The sequence below is a fragment of the Rhinolophus ferrumequinum genome, chromosome 3, assembly GCF_004115265.2.
Source record: "Rhinolophus ferrumequinum isolate MPI-CBG mRhiFer1 chromosome 3, mRhiFer1_v1.p, whole genome shotgun sequence".
Classification (NCBI taxonomy): Eukaryota; Metazoa; Chordata; class Mammalia; order Chiroptera; family Rhinolophidae; genus Rhinolophus; species Rhinolophus ferrumequinum.
Window position 1 is genome coordinate 5,140,792 of NC_046286.1, and position 22,864 is coordinate 5,163,655.

General features: G+C 55.6%; 1 protein-coding gene across 9 annotated transcripts in view; it reads left to right on the forward strand.

Annotated features, from left to right (window-relative positions):
- The window catches only part of ANKS1A (ankyrin repeat and sterile alpha motif domain containing 1A), a 169,913-nt gene that overhangs the window by 142,683 nt on the left and 4,366 nt on the right, over positions 1 to 22,864 (forward strand). For 6 of the 9 annotated variants that reach the window (XM_033102805.1, XM_033102804.1, XM_033102803.1 and 3 more), the window contains 10 exons: positions 15,254 to 15,352; positions 16,149 to 16,301; positions 16,401 to 16,508; positions 17,785 to 17,949; positions 19,227 to 19,352; positions 19,546 to 19,617; positions 19,814 to 19,900; positions 20,487 to 20,624; positions 22,157 to 22,327; positions 22,624 to 22,722. In XM_033102805.1, the coding sequence (XP_032958696.1) occupies positions 15,254 to 15,352; positions 16,149 to 16,301; positions 16,401 to 16,508; positions 17,785 to 17,949; positions 19,227 to 19,352; positions 19,546 to 19,617; positions 19,814 to 19,900; positions 20,487 to 20,624; positions 22,157 to 22,327; positions 22,624 to 22,722 (1,218 nt within the window). The remainder of the gene's footprint in view (positions 1 to 15,253; positions 15,353 to 16,148; positions 16,302 to 16,400; positions 16,509 to 17,784; positions 17,950 to 19,226; positions 19,353 to 19,545; positions 19,618 to 19,813; positions 19,901 to 20,486; positions 20,625 to 22,156; positions 22,328 to 22,623; positions 22,723 to 22,864) is intronic. The other 3 variants (XM_033102811.1, XM_033102807.1, XM_033102806.1) reach the window with 1 other exon arrangement.

Consider the following 22,864-nt stretch of genomic DNA (forward strand, 5'->3'; position numbering starts at 1 on the left):
GTTAGACTGAGTTTATTTACAGTTCTTATAAACTAACCCCTGACTCACCATGTTTCTTGGGGAAGGCCAACAAACCCAGAACAGAGACAGTGAGCCGGGCTGGGTGGCCGCCGGCCTGGAGTGCTCAGGGGCCGCCCCATTCTGAGCACACCCTTTCCTCAGGCCATCAGACAGGCAGCGGAAGGCCGTGGACTTCAGCCCCCTCCCTGGGCTTCAGTATTTTAGAGGCTGAGTTCTTGACTTCTCACCCCTCCTTCTGCTAATTTTGGACAGCGTAAGGTTCCCAACCCTTGAATATCAAAACACCATGACAACTTTCCCTGTCCTCCCGGGGCTCCCGACCAGAAAGGAGCTGGGCGGGCATCTGGGGAAGTCTAGCCCTGGGCCAAAGGTCCACGCGTGATGCAGAGTGTCTGTCAGGACGTGTCTGTTCCCATGAGGCGAAGGGCACTCATTGAGGGAGGCCAGCAGCTCCGTTTTCCCAGGGCCTCTCCTGTGGCCCAAGGTACAAGCTGTTCTCATCACCACTCTCAGTTCTGGAGGGCAGCTGGCAGGTGGCGTCTGCACGAGGACTGCTGATTACACCTCACTTGAGTGGGTTACTTCAGATATCTAGCGTGGCCTGAGTAGCCATGCAAAGCATCCTGGATAAATGCATGTAAATTGCCAGATGGACTGTAAGGCTAATTAAGTTTTAGCAACCAGAAAAAAAAAGAGGAGGATAACACACAAGAAGAGGGCCATTTCTGTTTACAAACATCCCCTCGTTGCATGTGCTATGACTTACACCACATTAGCTGTGGTGTATCCCTGTGCTTGGGTTTTCAATAGGCTGCAAATGCTTCCCTTGGTTCTGAAATGCCCTGGAGACTCTTCTGCAAGATGCACAAGTAGCTCCCAGGAAGCCAGGCTCTCGGTGTAGTAGGAAGATCTGGAGACAGAGGGTGTCTCAGAGACAAGGCTCTGCTGTGTAATTTCCCTGTGATGGGGTCCTACAAGTTTTTTGTGGGGGAAGGACAGGGCATTTGTGGGGGTCACACAGCTCCCTCTCGGGGTGGCAGGGACTTGAGCGTCATGTGGTCTCAGCATCCTCTCTGTGCCTGAATCCTTTCTGGATACTCTTTGCCGTGATGTTTTTCCAGTGTCGGGGAATCTGCCACCTTCCAAGGTAGTAGCCCACTCATTCTTTCCATCGCTCGGGCTGATTTAGAATGTTCTTGATATTGAACAAAAATGTGTTTCCTGTTTCCTTGTGGTTTCTGTCCCTTGGTTCCAGGTGTACCTTTTGGGGCCACAGAGAACACACGTAAGCTCTTTAGGAAACTGATGACCTCTGTCATGGCCTCCTGGGCCCTGTCTTGTCTAACTACCCTCTTTCTCTTGGCTGTTCCTCCTATGATGTGATGACTGAGCTGGACGAGCAAGCATTGCAACTTGAACTTGATGCAGACTCTTGCCTGTAGGCAGAAAGGGACTTTGGTTTGCAGGGAGAGGGGCAGGGCAGTGAGGAGTGCCAGGTGCTCCCTAAGCTGACCCGGGACTGACACCAGACGGGCAGCCCACCACACTGCTCGTGCATCATAGCCAGTTCCATTTTTCAACATAAATTTTGTCCACAGGAAAGGGCTTTCTTAGGAGAAGGGGGAAAAGGCATTTGATCAGCTCAGAAAGAAGGTAACTGGCAGATGTGTAGCTCCGAGCCTGCTCGTACAAGTCTCTAACTAGCGGCTCAGCCTGACCTCCCTGTGGAAGTGTTGATTGAATCCATGACAGTGCCCCTCATGCTAGAGTTTTATGTGGACGTTAAAAATATGTTCTTGAACGTCTGATGTGGGAAAACGTTTACCTTGGAGTGTTGAGTAAGGAAATCGAGATACAAAAATCTGTCTGTAACATGATCTTGACTTTCAAAAGAAGACATCTATGCACAAGAGGTGCAGGCGGTAAGCGGGATGTGCTCAGTGGTTATCTCGGGGGCTGCAGGTGGCTCCGTCTTCCTTTTGGGAATGTAATAGATTTTCTGCATTTCCTGCAGTGAATGGATCTGAAATCAGAAACGCTGGTAGGTATCCTAAGGAAAGTGATGATCCAGCTGGGAGCACAGGCACATAAAGCAATAAAAACAATGGCCCGGACAAGTGTTAAGTGCTGTGGGGAGGCTTCTAAGTGCCGCAGGGCGCAGAGGGGGGGGAGAGCCTTCCTCTCCCGAGTTTACCGCCTGCCAGGCGCCGAGCTGGCACCCAGCCCTGCGGGTGTTGTCGGTCAAGTTGCAGATGGGGCTGCTGAGACCAAGGGTGGAGGCACTGCCAGTAAGTGGCGGAGCCAGGATGCCAGCCCGGACCTCGCCAGCTTTGACTTGACTGTCTGACCTACACACTTGCTGTCCTGGGGGTTGGGAGAGGTGTGGGACTTGGAAGGACTGCAGGGGGAGGGAGCAGGTGAGAGGCCCGTGCTGTCGAGTGCGGAGGCCACCTCGAGCTGGTGAAAGGCAGGGCCCTGGCTTGGAGGGGCCTTGACAGCCCCAGGGTTTCTGAGCCCCCCTAGGGTATGCGGGGGGGCCCTCCGGTTGTGCCCCTCACCAGGCGGAGAGCCCTGAACCTTAGACAGCAGGGTGGGGTTGAGAGCAGGCACGTGGTGAGTGGTCATGCTAGAAGGATGGGCAAATGGAACATGGAAATGAGTCTGGCTCAGGCTCAGGATGGCGAGAAGCAGGCTGAGTCTGCGAGCCCATCACTTCTTACCACCAGTGTCGGGGGCCTTCTTGCTCCTCCCATCAATTTATTTCTCCACAGGCTTCTGCCACGTGCAGATAGGCCCCCACTGTTTTCCTGTCTGTTTCTGAGAGTGTGCCAGCTTGTTCCCATGTGTTGGAGGGAGCTGACAGGTGAAGAGGAGCGCTCTCTGAGAAAGCTGGAAGGCGTAAGCTCGGGGAGGAGGTCCTGCTTTACTGGCTTCTGTGAAGCTTTCCAGCCAGGCCCCAGACCCCTGAGCTTCCCTTCCTGCTCCTGTCCCTGGATTAGCTCCTCACGCTTCAGCCCTGGAAGCCAGCTACGTGCCCAGGGGGGCTGTGCCCTGGGTGCCCACCCTCGCTTCCCAGGCTACCACCTCATCCTGCCCCCATGTCCCACCCTCTGCCATCTTCCCTCCCAGGCTTCAGGGGGCCCAGCACTGCTATCAGGAGGCCTCCCTGCCTCAGCTTCCTCCCCACCGGCCTGCCCACCCTTCCCTCCCCATAGCGCTCCAGGCGCTTACTGCTCTGTCGGGATGGTCTGTGCCCCAGTGTGAAGCAGAGCCCGAGAGGGACATTTTCCTCCATTGGGGCACTGGTGGGTCGCTGGAGCTCAGGCTTTGAAAGGAATACTCGCAGGCAGTGTGGATCCTGCCTCCTGCGCTAATGCGATTGGTTCTGTGGTCACCTGAGAACTTAACTCCTTGGTGTCCCGGGGTGGTGACGCCATGTGCTTCCCCATCTCCGCTGTGCCCTTGGCCTTGACACGAGTCATTCTCACTTCGGTTTGGCCCCTTTCCAAGCACGTGCACTCTGACTTTCTCTGCCTGGCCACGTGGAGTTACTCAGGGTCACAGCAGCTGGGATTTCTCAGGAGTCCAGCGCTGTTTGCCCCGGTATCGCTCTGGCCTTCTCCCATCCCCTTTAGAGTACAGGGATGTTTGAGAGCTGTTTTCAGTCTGTTAATTTACCTGACTGCACGTCGAGATGGAACTGGACGGGTGAACACGTCCTGTTGTGTAGCTTCCAGTTGCTGACATCTGAGCGCGAGCAGCAGCAGAGGGGCCTGGCCCGGCATTTCATACTGACCTTGACTTCATTTAGCGAGCCCCCACCTTGGACACGTACTGAAGCGCAGCCCAGAGGGCAGGGCAGGGCAGGGGGCCGTGTCCCTGTGAAGGCACAGCCCTCCTAACACCCCAGGTGTCCGTTACCATTCAGGGGCTCAAGGGCATCTCTGGAGCCCATCCGTGGATTCCTGCGCTCCACAGATGTCACATTCAGGGCGCTCAGATTAAGTCATTTGCCCAGGGTTGCTCCTCAAGCAGACGTCTGAGCTGCGGCTGGAAACCGGGTCTCCTGTGCCCAGGGTGCTGCTCGCGCCTCCCGCTCCAGACCCCATGCCTCCCTTCCCCAGGAAGGTGGCATGCTGAGGCCTCATGCTCAGTGCGTCCCCCCAGTCAGCCTGGCAGTTGAGCCAGTGGGCTAGGCTAGCACATCACTCACCGGTGCCAGCCTGGGTCGGGCAGACCGTCCGACCCACCCACTGTGTGCTGGGATCATTCTACAAAAAGTGGAAACGGACCCGTAAGTCAGACCCCGTGAGCTCGTGGCTCCGGCTTGGGGCCCCACTGACGCCCTTCTACACCTGCAGCTGCCACCGCCGCAGGTCAGTGGTGGCAGGTGTTCTGCCTTCCACCCTCGTGAAGCTCCAGGGCCGAGGGCTGCTCGCTGAGGCCACAGCTAAGTAAACTGGACGGGGAAAGCACAAGAGAAAACTCGAGCTTCCAGTTACTTGCATAGAGAGCTGGACGGGGAGTCAGAAGACAAGGGTTTTCCTCCAGGTACCCCTGCATGATTTGGGGCAGGTTGTTTGGCCGCCCTGTTCGTCCCTGACCTGTGAGATCTCATTTGACTGCTTACTTCATGGGGGCATAAGGTCTCAAGGGGACACATTGTTACCTATGGTGACACGTAATGCCTGTGTAAGAATGTAAGGTGGTAAGGTGGCGCTTCCTCTGCTGTGAGGGCAGGCGGCAGCCTTTCTCTGCAGGAAGCAGAGACTGTCTTTGTCCTCAGATGCATGACGGGAAAGCCTGCTTGGTGGTCTTGGGGCCAAGCCTTTTGACTCCACAGTGGCTTGGGCCTGGCTAATCTACACCGCTGATCGGGGAGTGAATGTGGTCCCTTAACCTCAGAAGGGCAGGCGTTTGTGGGTGATGGTCGGCACGTGGGTGGAAGGATGCTATACCTGGTGCAGAGAGAATGGAGACACCAAACACCTGCTCGGGAGAACAAGGATCATAAGGCCCAGCGTTGCTGCCGTGAAACCTGGAAGAGAGTTTCCCTAACACCTGTTGCCTCCATCCGTGAAAGCCCTTCTCGTGAAGATGACAGGTGGAGCTGGCTTCCAGCTTCAGGAACTACCGTGTTTCCCCGAAAATAAGACCTAGCCGGACGGACCATCAGCTCTAATGCGTCTTTCGGAGCAAAAATTAATATAAGACCCGCTCTTATATTATACCCGGTCTTACATTATATAAGACCCGGTCTTATGTTACAGTAAAGTAAGACCAGGTCTTGTATTAATTTTTGCTCCGAAAGACGCATTAGAGCTGATGGTCCGTCCGGCTAGGTCTTATTTTCGGGGAAACACGGTAGGAACCGGTGTCGTTTGCGCTTGCTTCTTCCTCATCTTCTCTAGAACTAGTTATTCTCTGTCACCATCAAGTTCTCTCTCCGTGTGAGGACAGGTGTGGGCTGGGAATCTCTAGGAGAGCAGCGGGTGTGTGTCAAGGCTGAGACGCTCCCGTTGCTCAGGGTGGTGAGCTTCGTAAAGGGTCGGCCATGCGCTGGGGGAGGGCATCAGTCTGGCAAGTTCTGTGATGGAGACCCAGGGGTGGCACAGGTTGGCTGGGCCAGGCAGCGGTGAGCAGATGAACACAAGAAGACTCATTTAGCACCTGAGTCCTGCCGGCAGGTCAGTGCTTAGCACCATGGAATTGGTTATTTAACTCTGCAAGGCAGCTGGGTTTTTTCCTGTTTACAGGGTCCTGACTTTGTACCAACCTAGAGCAGCAAAATTGGGATTTGAACCCAATTCTGATTTAAATAGTTTCTTCCTTTATACCATTGCTGCCTTGTATAGTAGCTGCCGCACAGAGAGCCTTCAACCCCTAGATAAGTGAATGCTCCAGGGAGCGTGGCTTCTGTTTTCCATCATTATTAAGATTTTGGGGCCACAGTAGTAGCAACAGAGCCCTGCCCCTCCTCTCGCTTTCTGGTCCCTCTCCCCAACAGCCGGTCCCTCCTGCTCTCCCTGGGCCGCCCCCTCATGCCTGAGACCCGTGGGTCTGGGGCTATGGTCTGGACTAGGAGACAGGTGCGCTCACCCCTCCCGCCTGGCACACCTGCCAGCGTGCGTGTGTGCTTAGCACAACCCCAGCCTCGGAAGGCGGCCTGGCTTAGTCCAGGGTCCTGTTCTGTGTACAGAGACCTGCATGCCCAGGACATGTTATGTCACGACTGCGCCCAGGACAGTTATGTCACGGTGTCCCGAGGACTGCAAGAAACTGCCTACAGTGGACGAAGCCAAGCTGTGCAGTGGCGGGTTAAATTATGGGATGCCCGGGTACTAGAATGTGTGTGTTCATTACAGCTGTTCCTAAAAGGCAGTTAAATGCCAGGAGGAAATGTGTGCGTGCAATGTATGAGTATGTGACAAAAACACATTAAAAAACAATACATATACTATAACCCCAATTTTGCTAAAAAAAAAATTTAAATAAAAGCCTAGAAAAAATGTGTTAAATGGTAGATGGGATCCCAATCTTACTTTTTTAAAAAAATAGCAATCCACTAAAAAAAAAAAAAAAAAAAGAAAGAAAGAAAGAAAGAAAGAAAAGAAAAAAATAGCAATGCACTTAGAAAAATACACCGTAATGGTAACCCTGTTTGTTTTTTCTCCCTGATGTGATGGATTTATGGTTGGCTTTTACATTTTTCTTTGTGCTTTCTTTATCTTCAAATTTTTCTACAATAAACTTGTATAACTTTTCTACTCAGGAAAAAAAATTTGTTTCCATGTGGGGAAGAGATAGAGGCAAGGCCCAGTGGAAATTCACAAGATTCTTGAAGCCAGAGAGAGTGTAAATATCCCATTGAACCGGCCAGAGGCTGGGAAGCTCTGAATCGACTCCTCAGCACGCTGGAGCTGGCCAGGGGTGGAGAGTTTTGTAGCCTCTCCCGACTGAGCTGTTTATTTGTTAATGAGCTTTAGCAGTTCCTCTCCTGAGAGCTGAGCTGGCAGGCCCCACAAATCAATACAGTGATGGGTGTGGCGACTGTCAGCTCACTCAGGCTGGCTCTTCCCTCATCTTTCCCCACCCCTTGTTTTAAGAAATCTGCTCTTAAGGTCTTAATTTGCACTTTCATGTATATCCCCGTTGAGTATCCCCCCACACACACACCCTTCTCCCAGTTCAGTGAGTCCTCTCTCTGGAGCTTCTCTTCCACAGTCCCCTGCTCCTTGAGACCAAGAACGGACTGGGAGGTGGAGAGGAGAAGAGGGAGGGGCCACTTGGAGAAGCACCAGGGCCAGGCTTTTCCCGGGATGCGACTTCAGGGCAGGACAGTAGCTATGTCCCATTCCTTCTTCCCAAGAGAGGAGGTTTCAGCCTTTGCTTTTTTATGACTGATGGCAGGAGAAAGGGCCAAGTGATTGAGAAGAGAGGTCATACTGATTATGGAAATGAGGCTGGAGGGGGCAGGCAGAGGGGAAGGTGTGGAAACATTTCTGGGAGATGGCAAACCTTCTTTGGAGGCGAGTCCAGTCTAGTACAGCTCTGCCTATTAGTCACTTTTCCTTCACGTGTCAGCCTTTGTTTGAGTGGAGGTCAGATCCTCGAGGGGCTGATGTTTGGCCATTGGTGGGCTGGAGGTGGAAAGCCAAGGGGCATTGTCCTCCGAGCCTGCTCCTGTCACATACTCATACATTGCATGCACACATTTCCTCCTGGCATTTAACTGCCTTTTAGGAACAGCTGTAATGAACACACACATTCTAGTACCCGGGCATCCCATAATTTAACCCACCACTGCACAGCTTGGCTTCGTCCACTGTAGGCAGTTTCTTGCAGTCCTCGGGACACCGTGACATAACATGTCCTGGGCATGCAGGTCTCTGTACACAGAACAGGACTCTGGACTAAGCCAGGCCGCCTTCCGAGGCTGGGGTTGTGCTAAGCACACACGCACGCTGGCAGGTGTGCCAGGCGGGAGGGGTGAGCGCACCTGTCTCCTAGTCCAGACCATAGCCCCAGACCCAAGGGTCTCAGGCATGAGGGGGCGGCCCAGGGAGAGGGACCAGCTGTTGGGGAGAGGGACCAGAAAGCGAGAGGAGGGGCAGGACTTGTTGCTCCAGCCAGAGCTCCCCCCAGGCCGCCTGTCTGCCATGCCCTTCTGCTCTGATTGCTCTTCTAAGGCTGAGTTTGAGCGAGTTGGATATTGGGGAGTTGGGCTTCGGGGACCCACCACACTGCCCACCTGCTGGGTCTCAGGTTCCCAGCTGCTGGGAGGAGGGGCGGATTTGGCCAGCCCCAGTAGAGCCCAGCTGGTCTCCCAGTCTGCCAAGGAAACAGGTCCCCAGCAACAGAGCACCCAGACCTGGTGTAGCGTCTACCCAGCACTTCCACGCTGAGAGCTTGTCTTTCTGGACGAGGAACTGAAGCATCCCTTGGCCTTGGGTCTCAACCACAGGCTAAGACAAGAGCCCTTGCCTCCCTTTGCGCAGCTCGCTGGTGGGTTGACCTTCCTTGCCCCGTGTGCTGTCCTGTCCAGTAGGAGGTGGGCCGAGCGCGCTGCCACACTTGCTGGACAGGCAAGTTGACCCTTAGATGGTTCCCGTAGACCAGGGGTGTCCAAACTGCGGCCCGCAGGCCAACTGCGGCCTGTGATCCATTGTTAATTGGCCCGCAGCAAATTCCAAAAATATATTTAGTTTACTTAAATAAACCAGGTGAGGCAATACGTACTTCACCTCGAGTGAGTGGCCCGGCTGTTTGTGTATTTTACCGCATACGGCCCTTGGTGAAAAACGCTGAAAAAAGGTTGGACACCCCTGCCATAGACGGTTGACCTTTGGCTGTAGAGTCAGCTTCCCAGCTCACCCTGCGTTCACCCCATGGGCCCAGCCCTGCCTCCTCATGCTCGAATCCTTTGCCTTTGCCGAGGGACTGCTGAGCCCTGCGTGCCCTAAACAAGTCCCGGCTTTAGGGTGAAGTTCCAGTGCCGGCCCTGTCTTTGCTTTGGTTCTCATTCAGGCTAGGAAGAGGCCGCCCGGTGGCTGAGTATGGCAGGGACCCGGCTACGTGACCTGTCAAGGCAAGTCACTCCCTTGGCAGAACCTCAGCTTCCGCATGACTAAATGGGACAGCTTCCCTCCGGGGTGCAGCCCGCTGCCCTGGGTCCCTCCACAGCCTCACACACCCGGCCTCTCAGCCTGGGCATCCACCACCTGGCACTGCCCGCTGCTCCCAGCAGAGGGGCCCTTAACCCACTCCTCTGCCCTCTTACTGCCTCCACGTGAAGCCCCCCTGGACTCCATCACCACCCTGCCCTCGAGCCCCGCAGGTCCCTGGGGCTCCCCTTCTCCCGCACAGCACATACCACCCTCTCCCCAGACCTGGTCCCCGCTCTTCACAGAGGACTTGTGCAGTCGCAGCATTGGCTTCTTTTTTTGGCAGTGGTCCCCTCCAACCATGTTGCCTTAGTCATTCAACAGATAGTTTCGGAGCGCAGACCCGTGCCAGGCGTCACTCGAGGTGTACAAGGCAAAGTTGTGACTGAGACACAAAAGTTTCGGGCCCGTGACAGCCCTGGGACCCTGCGCAAGTAACTCCGCCTGTGTTCTTGCCTGAAAAAGGTCCACACCAGTGTGCTAGCCCTCCCACATGTTCCCTTCTTAGCCCTTTCTATGATTTTTGAATGAAGACCAGCCCAGCAGTTAAAAGAAATTTGCAGCAAAATATTAACAAGTGAGATACCTTTTAAGATGAAAGGAGACCTTTCCTTCTCCTAAAATCGTATTGTGAAGACTCAAGATAATCCGCATCCTGGGGCCAGAGAAAGCTCAGAAGAGAGGCATGTGGGTCCTGCCACAGCCTTTCCCTTCTGTCTGCAGCCAGACTCTCCCCAGGACCCCAGAGGCAGGTCTTGCTGTCTGTGCTCCTTCCCTTCCTGGGGCCACGGCCCCCCCTGGACTTCCCCCTGCCTGCAGACGCCTCGGTCCCCTCTGGACATAACACTGAGCTATGCCCAGAGACCTGGAGCCTCAGAGACCCTGTTCGGAGCCAATGAGCCACTGTGCAAGGTACCGTCTCTGCACCTTTTGGTGGAGACTGAGGACAGAGACTGGTAGGAAGGAGAAAGCATTCAAACCAATTAGGCTGATGGAAAGTATTAGGTTGGTGCAAAAGTAATTACGGTTTAAAAGGTTAAAAATAATTGTAAAAACCACAATTACTTTTGCACCAACCTAATAAAACTCACTACAGCAGGCGATAAGCACTGCCTCTAATCGGTGCCTTATCAAGGAAGGACACCCAGTAAGGACAGTGTGCCATTGTGCAGTCATTCCGCAGGGCCGATTCGCCCTGCCCCTCCCTGAGCCCGGGCGGGCCGGCTGACCTCCCTGCTACGTCATGCGTCATGCATATCCGAGACCTGGCCCCCCCTCTGGCCGTCTCTCCCTCATGTGAGGCCCTGCCCTCATGTATCTCTAGGGGCCACTTGGCGCTAAGAGTTTGGATTCTATACAGTTGAAGGAGGAAGTACTGCCCATACCCCAGGGGGGAGGAAGGATAGGCGGGAGGGAATGTCTCTGGGTGGGACATTTGTTCAAGACACCAGTGCTGCAGTTCTGGGGGACGTGGGTCAGCGTGGGCCTCTCCCACTCCGAAGGGGTGCCCCCACTCACCCGTGACAGATTCCCTGCTCCTGTTCTCAGGCCGATACCTACAGCTTCCACACTTTGCCTTGCAACAGACCCCACCTGGTGTGGGGGGTGGGGAGGGAATATGACTGGAGCTTGTCAGGTAGAGGTTTTACTGTCCCTTTGCCGTTCACTCGTGAGCTCTCTGACCTTCAATGAGTCATTTTAGGCCTCGGAGCCTTAGTTTCTCTGTATAATGTGGACAGTTTCTATCCCAAAGGTGTGTTGGCAGAACCTTTTCAGGTAATGAATGTAAAGCCTGGCACAGCCCTGGGAGGTGGTCAGGACCATGCTCGCTGGCGTCCTCACATGTCACCTCCCAACAAAGACCAGCAGAGGGTCCCCGGGGACTCGGTGTGTCCCAGCACTCAGTGAGGAACTCTGCTTGCTGTTCTTCCCTCAACTCTTCCCTTGACGTCTGGAAAGTAGGCGTGGCCAAGAAAGTGGGCCTCCTGGTGCCACCGCTGGCCACGTACCTGTTTCCTCATCTGTGATGTGGGAGCCGGATGAACACCTGCCAGGTGGTGACAGGACAAGGGAGGCCAAAGCACAGGGCCAGAGAAGGGGGGCGGCGCCGTGGTGCTCCCTCGCAGCCCTGCGGCCTCCTGGCCCCCTTCCTCAGGGACTGAACCCAGCCACGCCACGTGGTGACTAGTTACGTGTTTCAGATTTCACTTACACTTAGAACCTTTTTGAAAATGTAAGAAAATCTCTATTAAGCGAAATGCTTAGGCCAATGAGCTATTCTACTGTTAGCTCCCCAATTAGTAGCTCACTGAGAACTCAAAGCGAGCCTGGCATATAGTAAACTCTCAGTAACTTAGTGTAGTAGAAGGTAAAGTACAGTGTCCCTTTTTCCTCTATAATCCTTTTCGTGAAAGGTTTCTGGAAGACAACAGTCCTTCTCTCAATTAGAGGGTGACGTAACTTCCAGAGTGATGTTTCTTGGTGTTGAGAATTTGTAGCACCTTATTTTATATATAATATATATTGTTATATACATATTATATATATAAATATATGTATATGTTTTTTTCAAACTGATCTCACAGAACATAGATGTGGCAAGTTCAAGAAATCAGGAAGACCCTGTACTGTGCCCAGGACATGCTCTGGCAACTGTTTGCTTTGATTTTTCCATCACATCCTTTGTTTCTGTTTGGTTTCCCTTTGCCTTTCTCCTCCAAGCCGCACACAACAGCCAGTTGTTTCGACTAGGGGTCTGGTTCTGAAGGCCTTGTCCCCATTTGGATCTGGTTTTCCTGGCCGTCAGTCTTCAGTTCAGCATCATTGTGGCCCCCAAAGCTTGTGAATACTTACGAGCACATGTGGGGGTTACAGTGGGAGTTGGGGATCACGTGGTCCTGCCCTCCTTGAGGTTCACTGTTTGGTTCAGTTCAGCTCCTTGCTTAGGTGTCCTCAGCATCAGGTAGGAAGTCTGGGCAGGGACTGCCTCTCTCTGCCTTTCCCAATCAGTACACCCTAGATCTGGGCCCAGAGTGACTGCAATAAGATTGAGGGGTGACGTAGGAGCTGGCCACAGACCTGGGGAGTACCAGGGCCCGCAGCTCCTCAGGCCCAGCAAAGGCGTGTGTTCTGCCTCCTGGCGTCAGAGCGCTCCCTTCACTGGGATGCTCTTGAGCTTGAGGCTTGGAAAGTGTCCTCAGTGGGACATAGTTTTCATCACCGCGCAAGCCCCTGGGGAGCCTCCCGTGCAGCTGCTACAGCTCAGGTCCCAGGGTGGGGCCACCACGTAATGGTCTGCGTGAGCTCGCCCCAGTTACTTAAGTTTTCGTCTGTAAAGTAGGTGTAAGTAACACCTCCCTCAGCAGAATGTGTAGTCCAGAAAGAGTCCCGAGAACACGGGAACTTGGGACACATCAGAGGTCATTTCAGATTGCTGGGGGAAAGATAGCTGATGGAAGAAATAGACAGTTTGCTGCCTGGGAAAGAAAAGAAAGCGGAACTTGACCCTTCAACTTTACATGAAAATAAATTCCAGGTAGGTTAAAGATTTAATTGTGAAAAATGAAACTGTAAAATTATAGGAAGAAAATGTTAAAGAATTGTTTTGAAATTCTTGGAGGAGGGAGGTCTTTCTATGTCTGACAAAACTGAGCGGAGCTCTGCAGGAATAGTCGGGTACATTTAGGTCCATACAAATACATTTCCCATGAACAAAGATGACAAAAGTCAAAAGAGAAATGACAAATTGGAAAAACAAATATCTCTTTTCACAGATACTGGTTAATTTCCTTATATAAATTCTTATATAAAGAATTCGTACAAATCAAATGCAGAAGAGACCAAAACTCCATAGGGAATCACGCAAAGGACAGACACGGGTGATTGCTGGAAACAGAGCTGCACCACTCCCCACGCGTGCGGCTCCCCGGTTACGGGCCTTACGGGCCATGCGGCCCACGGATTGTTGGCACTCTCGGTGCCTCCACTTCCTGAGCTGTAAAATGGGGGTAACGACATCCCTATTAAATGTGTTGCAGGTGTTGTTACCGGGAATGACGTTGTACCTCAGCTCTTTGTCTTCTTGAAGGAACGAATTCAGTCAGGAGGCAGAATTTGTGCAGCATAGGACAGCAAGAAATTTACTAGTAAAACCGAGTACACTCCGAGACAGGGAGCAGGCAGACGCAAGAGGGGGAGGCAGCCTCCGTACAACACGTGAGGGTTTTTCTTTTTGTAGGTAGAACTGTCTCCTTCTCTCCCTCTCCAGTACCTCTCGTTCTCCAGCTTGCATGCCCCGTTCTCCCAAGGTTGTCAGAGCTGATTACAATACCCTAGAAGCAGGGTGTACATTCTGATAAGCAGGATGCTATCTCTCTCTAGCTTCTAACAACACAGCCCTTTGATTTAGGGGCATGTGTGAGCCTGGAGTCCTGCTGGGCTAGTGAGGCATCGGGGCCCCAAGTGATGGCAGCTGCCAGGCGTCTTGACACAAGCGGGAGCTGCAGTAACGGGATTTCTAACAGGCGGGGCCTCTCCTCCTGCTCCTTTCTGTCCGTCTACCTGCTCTTCTGTGAGTCTAGAGATGGAGAGGGAACTGAGTGCTGTGTGAACGCTTGATAGACAGCACGTGAAGAGAAGCTCGAGCTCACCTGCAGGGGGACTATTTTAGGGTAAGAAGTATGCTGTGATGAGCCGCTTCTCCCCGGTGTTGCTGACTTGGGGGGTGCGGAATGGGGCTCCCACACCACTGATGGGAGGTGTGCTCTGCCGGGCATCTGCACGCACAGGCTCTCTGACCGAGCAGTCTCTTCTTGAAATGACACACATACGGGGTCTTCGCGCAGCCCTGTGTGAAAAGCAGAAAGCGAAACAAACGTCCTTCAGCAGGTTAAATAATTTATAATATGTCCATGGCCTGGATGATTGTGCAGCTTTAAAAATAGAGGCAGGTGTACATACACTGATGTGGAACAGTCTCCTGTGGATATTAAGTAGTAAGAAGACAGTGTCGAGCGGTGTGTAAAAGAATTACATTTGTGCGAAAATGAAGCGTGCACGTGTGCCTGGGCCCACATCCTGGGAAGTGGTTAACAGTTGCCTTGGGAGTGGAAAGTGCTATGGCTGAGGGACGGCAGAACTGGTGAATTTTCATGTTTCATAATCTGAAAAATACCTATCTTGGGACGGACGCTATTGTGAGTAATAAGACGTCAGCCTGGGGGCTCGGCGCGGACAGTGGCAGCAGCTGCTCAGATCTTAGCTCCGCACCCTGTGACTTTGGGCAACTTTCTGACCTCTGTGCCTCAGTTTCCTCGTCTGTAAAACAAGCATGAAAACAAACTAATGAACAGGATTGTGAGCATGAGCTGGGCCGGTCCCTGTGAAAACTCGGCCCTGCCACGCAGCAGTGAAGCCTCTTCTCATCCCTGCCGTGCTCAGCTGCCCTGTCAGGCTCACCAGCGGTTGGGGAAAACCGTCCCACCGAGGCTCAGCTCTGAGCCTTCTTCCTCTGCTGAGCAGGAAAGCCTTTTTCTGACCGTCCCCCCTTGAGGTTCCTTCCTCCTTAGGGAGAGGCTGTTCCACCAGCTGCCCGGCTGTGGTGGCTGTCAGAGCCGTAAGTTACAAAACCATGTGTGAGGAACCTGGGGATTTGTCCACCTGTCCTTCACCTTGGGTGGTCATGGAACCTGCTCCCCAGGAAAATGCACCTTCATTCAGGGGTGGGCTAGGGCTTGTGGCCGTACACAGCTGTGCGTGCAGTGTCCTCCGGCCCGGCTCTGCACCCACGCGTCCGGAGCCCCAGCGTTGCCCAGCTCGCTCGGCTGCCGCTCAGGTGAGAGTGGGCAGCCTGGGCAGATTTGTCTGCTGCTCAGTTAGGCCTCCTGCGTGCACAAAGCCTCTTGCTGCCTGGCCTGGCCTCCTCGGGGAGCCCCAGGACTCCACTCCCTCTCGATGCCTGTGGCAAAAGAGAAGACTTTGGAGGAGCAGTGAAAGGCTGACCTGACACCCACAGGTGGCCACCAGCTAGCCGTTGAGGAGGGCCCTCATGTTCTTCTCTCTGCTCTTAGGGCTCTAACGTGATGGAAGAGCAGGACCTGCGGGAAATCGGCATCAGTGACCCACAGCACCGGCGGAAGCTGCTCCAGGCTGCACGGTCCCTGCCCAAGGTGACTGCCCACAGCCCTGCAGCCAGAGCCAGGGCCAACTCCCTAACGCCACCTGGGCCCAGACAGGGGGTGTCCGCCCCGCATCCTGGGAGCCCCAGAGGGCAGCACAGAGTCCTGTTCACTTCTTCCCCAAACCCTGAGGCCCCAGAGAGTCAGCCAAGCACTGGGGACAGTGAAGACCTGGCCCAGCCTCAGGAGGGGGCCGCAGGCATCCCATGGGTTTGGCCGGTCGCCTAGAGCCCCTTTGGGGTCTCTCCTGAATCACCTGAGACTGGGCCAGCCTGTGCTGACCTCTGGCGTCTTTCCCTGGGCACCCAGGGGCTGGTAGGGCCGAGCTTCTCTTCAACTATGCTGGCATGGAGTCCAGTGTCCCTTTGTCACTTCCACTTGCCCAGAACTCAGGAAACACAAACAAGCCCCAACAGTGAGGCAGCGCCTGCTTCATAGACACGCACATGTCCTGGCCCCACGAGGTTATCAGAACACAAGCAGGGCCTTCTGCAAACCCTCCTCCCCGTCTCGTCTCGTCTCACTAATTATGCCGTCTTCCCCAGACCGGGGATACTTTGGTGGTCTCTAGAAGGGGTTCCCACATGGGAACCTGAGACCAGAGCCGTGTGAAGGCAGGGACTGGGGTGCCAAGGACCCAGGCCCACAGGCCCGCCTTGGCCCAGGAGCTGTCCCCCTCTGCCCCAGTGCGGCCTCTGGTGTGGTCTGTGACGGCTGGGTCTCCATGTCCCCGGCTCCTTGTCCCGAGTACTGAGATACCAGCCCACGCCCCTCCCTGGCCCTGCAGGTGAAGGCTCTGGGCTATGATGGGAATAGCCCCCCTTCGGTGCCCTCCTGGCTGGACTCCCTGGGGCTGCAGGACTACGTCCATTCCTTCCTGTCGAGTGGCTACAGCTCCATTGACACTGTGAAGAACCTCTGGGAACTGGAGCTGGTCAATGTGAGTGCAGCCTCCACTCAGGCCCGTGACGGGGAGCTCGGGCAGGAGGGGAGCCGTGGGCACAGCCTCCCCTGACCGCCCTCTCCCCGCCCGGCCCAGGTCCTGAAGGTTCACCTGCTCGGCCATCGCAAGCGTATCATCGCCTCACTGGCTGACAGGCCCTACGAGGAGCCGCCCCAGAAGCCCCCACGGTTCTCCCAGCTGAGGGTGAGTTGGGGAGGGCTGGAAAGGAATATGTGTGTACTCTTTGTGTTGCTAGGAATTAAAGAGAATTCTTCAGGAATTCTCCATGGTGTGATCTCTGTAGTAGAGGAGCACACGGTCCCTCCTCTCTCGTCGTCGGGGCATATGTGCCCCTCAGCCCAGGTCAAGGGGTGGGGCGGTTTGGGCTGCGTGTTTTTCGATTACATGCCGCCCATCACGTCAGACAGGCTTGAGGTGGAACATAATAAAGAGTCCGGTTTAAGTATGAATAGGAAATGAATGTTGGGAAAAGCAGGAAAACAAATACCCAAATCCCAAAGGACTAGACACTTTCTGAGTAGGAACGTCAGCTGCGCTCGGGAGGGTGCCCAGGGTTGTCTGGCCTGAGGCTGACACAGAGCTTGAATCCACAGCAGGACCTGGGTCCCCCCCACCCCACCAAGTCTTCTGAAGGAAAATTCCTGTGGCAGGGTGGGTAAGAGAACCTGAGATTTTTAAAAACCTCACAGATACATTGTTGCTCAAGCCAAGTAATCCCTGACTGCAGAAACGGGTTAGACCCTGCAAGCCGGCGGTCCAGGATGAGTGTCCCCCAAACCTTCAAGGCTCAGCTGCCGATGGGCAGGGAATGAGCCCAGGACCAGCGCTGGGCTCCGAGCACCTTAGCCCACATATGGCAGCCTCAGAAAGTGGGCGCTGTTTTCTCCTCCTCCTACACGAGAAAGGGAGGCAGAGGGGCTCTGAGAACCAGACACACAGCTGACATTCAGCTGTGAGCAGGAGCAGACTCATACCTGTTCTCCGTGAGGGAGGGCCTCAGGGTGCTACCGGGTACTGCTGTGTGTTTTCTCAAGAGCTTTGGATTTGGTCCTGTGCCCGAGATCCACGATGGACTGTGACAGATAATTTTACCTTTCACAAATTGGAAAGCACTCCCCAGCCCTCTAACCACCCCTTTTCCTATACGGCTCTGGGCCCCAGGGGGTGCTCGTGGTGGCTGCTGGCCCACAGGACTGGGTGGTCAGTGCTTCTTGGCTCCAGGAAGAATCTGGTCACTTTGACTGGCTCGGCTGGACCCAGCGGCCCGTCTCCCCACAGGCTCTGGCCAGCGAGCCATTCACCTGGCGCCACCTTAGTGCTGGGCCCCCTCTGCACCTGTTGTGTCTCACAGGCTGTGCTGCCTGTGCTGGGCCCTCAGCAGCCTCAGGACTGCTCACAGCCGTAGCTGGGGACTGGCCTTATGGGCTCCCAGTTTCACCTGGCTGTCTCCCTGCTTCAGTGCCAAGACTTGCTCTCCCAGACGTCGTCCCCTCTGAGCCAGAACGACTCCTGCACCGCACGGTCCGCTGACCTGCTGCTGCCTCCTGGGGACACAGGCAGAAGGCGGCACGACAGCCTTCATGACCCTGCAGCACCCTCTCGAGTGGAACGCTTCAGAATCCAGGTGGGGCAGGAGGGGGTGCTGCTGACAGGGGTCCCCTCATTCCTCTGGGCAAGACAAGGCCTCTTAGCCCCAACCCCCGTGCCTAAGCCCGTTGGGCTGGCGTTGGGAGCAGGAGAAAGACCCCAGCCTCCTCCGGCATTCCCCACCCTGCTGCCTGTCAGCTGTCCAGCCCCTCAGGCTCCAGCTGCTACGACTCCATGACTCACTTCAGCTGTCACTGCTAGGGCCTGCCCTGCACCTCATGTGGCCTGGACGGCCCTCCTCACAAGGCCCCCCAAGCTCCCCCACCGCCTCAGGCCACCACCCTCAGCTTCTCCCACTCCCGGCCGCTTTTCCGGCCCTCTGTAGTCAGTACCCTGCCCGTTCCCCAGAACTTTCTCTCCCCTTCTCCACTCCACCCGCTGCTCTTCCACCTACCCAGCTAAACTGCAGCCCGGGTCACACTAGGTTCTTCCTGCTGTTTCTGCAGCCCAGTTGGGGAACGGCCACCAGCCTCCACTGGGCCCTGGGGCCGCCACAGCCCTTGCCATTGTGCAGGACCTGGCCTCAGCTTGGCAGTTTCCCTCGTCGCCCTCAGGGCGACCTTTAGCTTCACTCCTTTTCTCTCTGACTCACTTCCCATTTCTGGCCTTGGGGCATTTCCCTACCTTTCCACAGCATGGCCGTGAATTTTATAAGATTGAAAAGCATGTGGTCCAGCAGTTCTACACGGTTGCTCTGTACAGGGCCTTTGCACATGCTGGGAATGGAAGGCATAAATATTTCCTGAATCTTGCCCCTCCTCCCCTGGTGACCCCATCATCTCACACCAGGACTGGCCCCCACCCCACACTCACCCCATCCCAGCTGCTGCCGAGACAATCTGGGAAACAGCCCCCCGGCCTGGAAACCTCAGTGACCCCCACCCCAGGAGCAGGTCCAGGGGCCTGGACAAGGACATGAGGCGTCCAGGGAACTGGCCCCTGCTCCCCGTACAATTGTTTTCCCCTCTCTGGTTCTGCTTATTTCCTATCTCCAGAAGACTCACCACAGAGCCTTCCCGACTGCGCCTGCTTTCAGTGGCTTAGGTCCCTGCTTCTCGGCCTTTTCTCTGGTGTAGATAAGCCTCACCTCTGCTGCAGTGCCTTTGAATGGCTTGTCTCCCACCTGCCATCCCCACCTGGCCCTTGACCTTGATGTGGCTGGCTTCTTTGCCCTTGAGCATGCTGGAGCCAGGCCGGGAGCCTGTGAGCTCCTCTGGAGCGGGCGAGCAGACCTGTGACCCTATGTTTCTGCAGGAAGAGCACCGTGAGGCCAGGCTGACCCTCCGGCCCCCCAGCCTTGCTGCTCCCTATGCCCCTGTGCAGAGTTGGCAACACCAGCCAGAGAAACTCATCTTCGAGTCCTGCGGTTACGAGGCCAATGTGAGTTGCCCCGGCCGGCTCTGGCTCCAGTGCTGTTCTCTGCTCCTCAGACCTACGCTCCCAGCACCAGGCGGGAGCGTAGGTCTGAGAAGGGCATGGAAAAGAAGTCATGTGACTGTGGTCCCAGATGGGTTGGGTCACCGCTGGCTGATAATGCAGGTCTCCCTAAGCCCGGCCACTGCTCATTCCACAGTATCTGGGCTCCATGCTGATCAAAGATCTTCGAGGGACAGAATCCACACAAGACGCCTGTGCCAAGATGCGGGTGGGTTATCTTTGTGGGGTGAAGCATAGGGCGGGGGCTGGCTAGGATGGGAGGCAGCAAGCAAATGGGGGTGTCAGCTGCAGCCAGCTGGGCCCTATGTAAGGATGGGGTGGCGGAGGGAAGCTGGGGGCTGTGGGGTCCAGGGGGCTTAGCGCTGAGAAGGGGCGTTCACAGGGCCACCTCTTATTCCCTATAGAAATCCACCGAGCACATGAAGAAGGTCCCTACCATCATCCTGTCCATCACGTACAAAGGTGTCAAGTTCATCGATGCCTCCAACAAGGTGTGCTTCTCACAGGCACTGCTGGCAGGAGGGGACCCTTCTTCCCGTGCCTCATCCCCCACCAGCTGGGTGTCCTCCCAGGCGTGTCCCAGCCCTTGTCTGCCCCTCCATCCCCACCCTCGCCCAGGAGCTTGTCTCTCACGCACCCCCATGTGCTGATCCTGGGTCCGCGCCCTGGTGACCTGCGCTGCACACCTTCCTCAGCGTGGGTTCCATTGCCCCACTTACCGGCTGGCAGGCCTTTCACGCTGCGAGGCCCTTACTGAGCAAAGGACGCCCCTGCCCCCATACTTGGCACCCACCCTCCTGGTACCCTTCATTCCTCGCCCCCAACCTGGAAGGCAGAAGGGCCTAGAGAGCTGGTGGTTGGGTGGGAGCACTTTACTCCCTCAGTTGCCGTAGTCAAGAATGAACACCCCCAAACCTAAGTCGGGCAAGTTTAGGCACTGCGCCCACCCCCACCAAAACAATAAGAGCAAGTGGTGTTTGGCTAACACCCTGCGCTGGGGGTGCAGTGGCGATGGTCAGAGGGCTGAGGCGTGCCCTCAGGGAGCCCCAGAATTGCAGACCCTGCTTTCCCTGGCAGAACGTCATCGCGGAGCACGAGATCCGGAACATTTCCTGTGCAGCCCAGGACCCAGAGGACCTGTGCACCTTCGCCTACATCACCAAGGACCTGCAGACCAGCCACCACTATTGCCACGTGTTCAGCACGGTGGATGTGGTGGGTAGAGCCCCGCCGCTGGGCACAGCTGGAGAGGGCCTGGGTGGAGATGGCCTCCGGGCAGTGCTGTCCAGACACCTGGCTGGCACTCACCAAATGTTTGGTTCTTGAATGAATCGCCCGCAGCTATCCAGTGCAGCTCCCTTTGTACAGAGCGAGACTGAAGCACAGGAGGACAGGTGGCTTGTCCAGGGTTCTAGTGACAGGTTTCCTGCTTCTGGCGAGTGTTAGTCATTCAGCCACGCCTTGTCTCCCCTAGGCTGTCTGTCAATTCCCCGAGCCTCCATCCGGGAATCTCCCTGAAATGCCCTCTGCTACCCTCTTGGGGCCACGGTGCCCGCCTTGCATCGGTTTTCTTCCCCCAGATTCCTGCTCAGGCTGGGCCGCGGCGAGCTGCCCACAGGGAATGGACAAGTGAGAGGGCATCCAGTGCAGCAGGCACTGCCTCTCCCTGAGACAAGGCCCCAGGCTGCCGCCTCACCCCCAGACTTTGTACAGGTCCCCGTTGCCCTTGGGGAGAGGAGCTCGTTCCTAAATCTCTGTGGCTCTGGAACACAGACGGCTCGGGCATTCACAGCCCCTGGGCCTCAGGGCTTGCTCTGGGCCCGGCACCTACTGGCTCTGCCACCTGCGAGCTGTGTGAGCTCAGAAACTTCACTTCTCCCCGGCTCCTCGTGAGCTTGTAGCATGACCAACATCCCGGGGCTGTTCTGAAGGTTAAATGCGGTGATCCACCCAGTCCTCGTCGGTCCTGGCACTTCCCTGTCACTCACATTTCCCAGTCAGTCAATTCTGTATCACAATGTGTGTGTGTGCTCTTGAATCACTGTGCTCTGTAACTCACACAGGGAAAACCAGGAGTATGGGGAGATGGGGCCAGGGGCACAACACTCAGAAACTTCATCAGTGATATGTTAAAAAGATACAGGAACTGAATAAAAACCTCAGTGCTAGTTTATTCCTATTAAACAGCTAAGAAGTACTTAAATACTATAATAAACATGGCACTGTACCCTGAGAAAGACCAAAGGTTGGCTTGTAAAAGTGTGTGCCCGCCAGCTCGCCAGCTGTACTGCACCAAAGAGCTAGGAAAAGAAGCCGAACAGGACAGGGAGGGCGGTACAGAGCATGACAGGCGTCCCTGGAGTGCTGCGCCTGTGTCAGTGTGAGGTGTGGGTCCAGGGAAAGTTGAGACGACACATGTACATGGCGAGGTTCTCTGTCGTCCTGACCTGTGCATGTGTGTGTGCGTCAGGCGACCTGGATGAGCTGGGCGCAGTGTTTGCATTCACCTAGCTTGTCTGTCCTGGGAAATCACGCGTGACTAAACACCATGTGTGTTATGCTCAGGTGTTCCCTGGTAGATCAGTTGTCTTGGGACTGAAGTAATTGTAGCAGAACTGCCTGTCCACTTGTTTGCTGTCCCGGTGCCACCCTCATCTGTGCTCAGGCCGGGCAGGTGTTAGAGCAGAGGGAGGAGGAAGTCCTCCGGCCATGTCCTCCCTCCTCAATTGTGTTCTGTGTCCTCCCAGAATCTGACCTACGAGATCATCCTGACGCTGGGGCAGGCGTTCGAGGTGGCCTATCAGCTGGCCCTCCAGGCCCAGAAGTCCAGGCCCATGGCGGCCGCTGCAGCTGAGATGATCGAAACGAAATCTTCCAAACCTGTGCCTAAGCCTCGTGTTGGCATGAGGAAGTCAACAGTACGTGGCTCCCGTCGCCAAGACCCCCTGGCCCCAGCCCCCGACCCCACCCTGGGATTTGAGGGCTTGGGGTGGAGCCGGGCTCAGTCTCCTCGCACTTCCTGGCCCCTCAGGAAACAGCCCCGTTCACTGGGCTCTGGCTGCCAGGTGCTCCCCAGGGAGGGCAGCGGCCCAGCCTTGGCGTCCTGCGGCCTCCCTTGCCGGCTCCCCCAGGGCCCGGCCGTGGCGGGGCTGCAGAGCTCGGCCGGAAGGCGAGCCCGTGACGTCCCCCGTGTCTGCTCTGCTTCGCACCCCAGGTGCCGCTGGCCCCTGATACTCGCTGTTGTTACTGTCACACCTGCACCACCCATCGTCCTTCTTACCTCCCGCTGCCGTCTGTCAGTCCTGGAGTCAAGGTCTTTACATCTCCTGCTGTCTGTGTGTCCGTCTTCCCGACGTGAGCCTAGTGGCCTCTCCCTCTGCCTGCGTGGCGCTCTTCTGTCCTGAGCTGCCTCCTGCCATCCCTGTGTGCGCTTTAGCCCTTGCCATCCTCCTGTG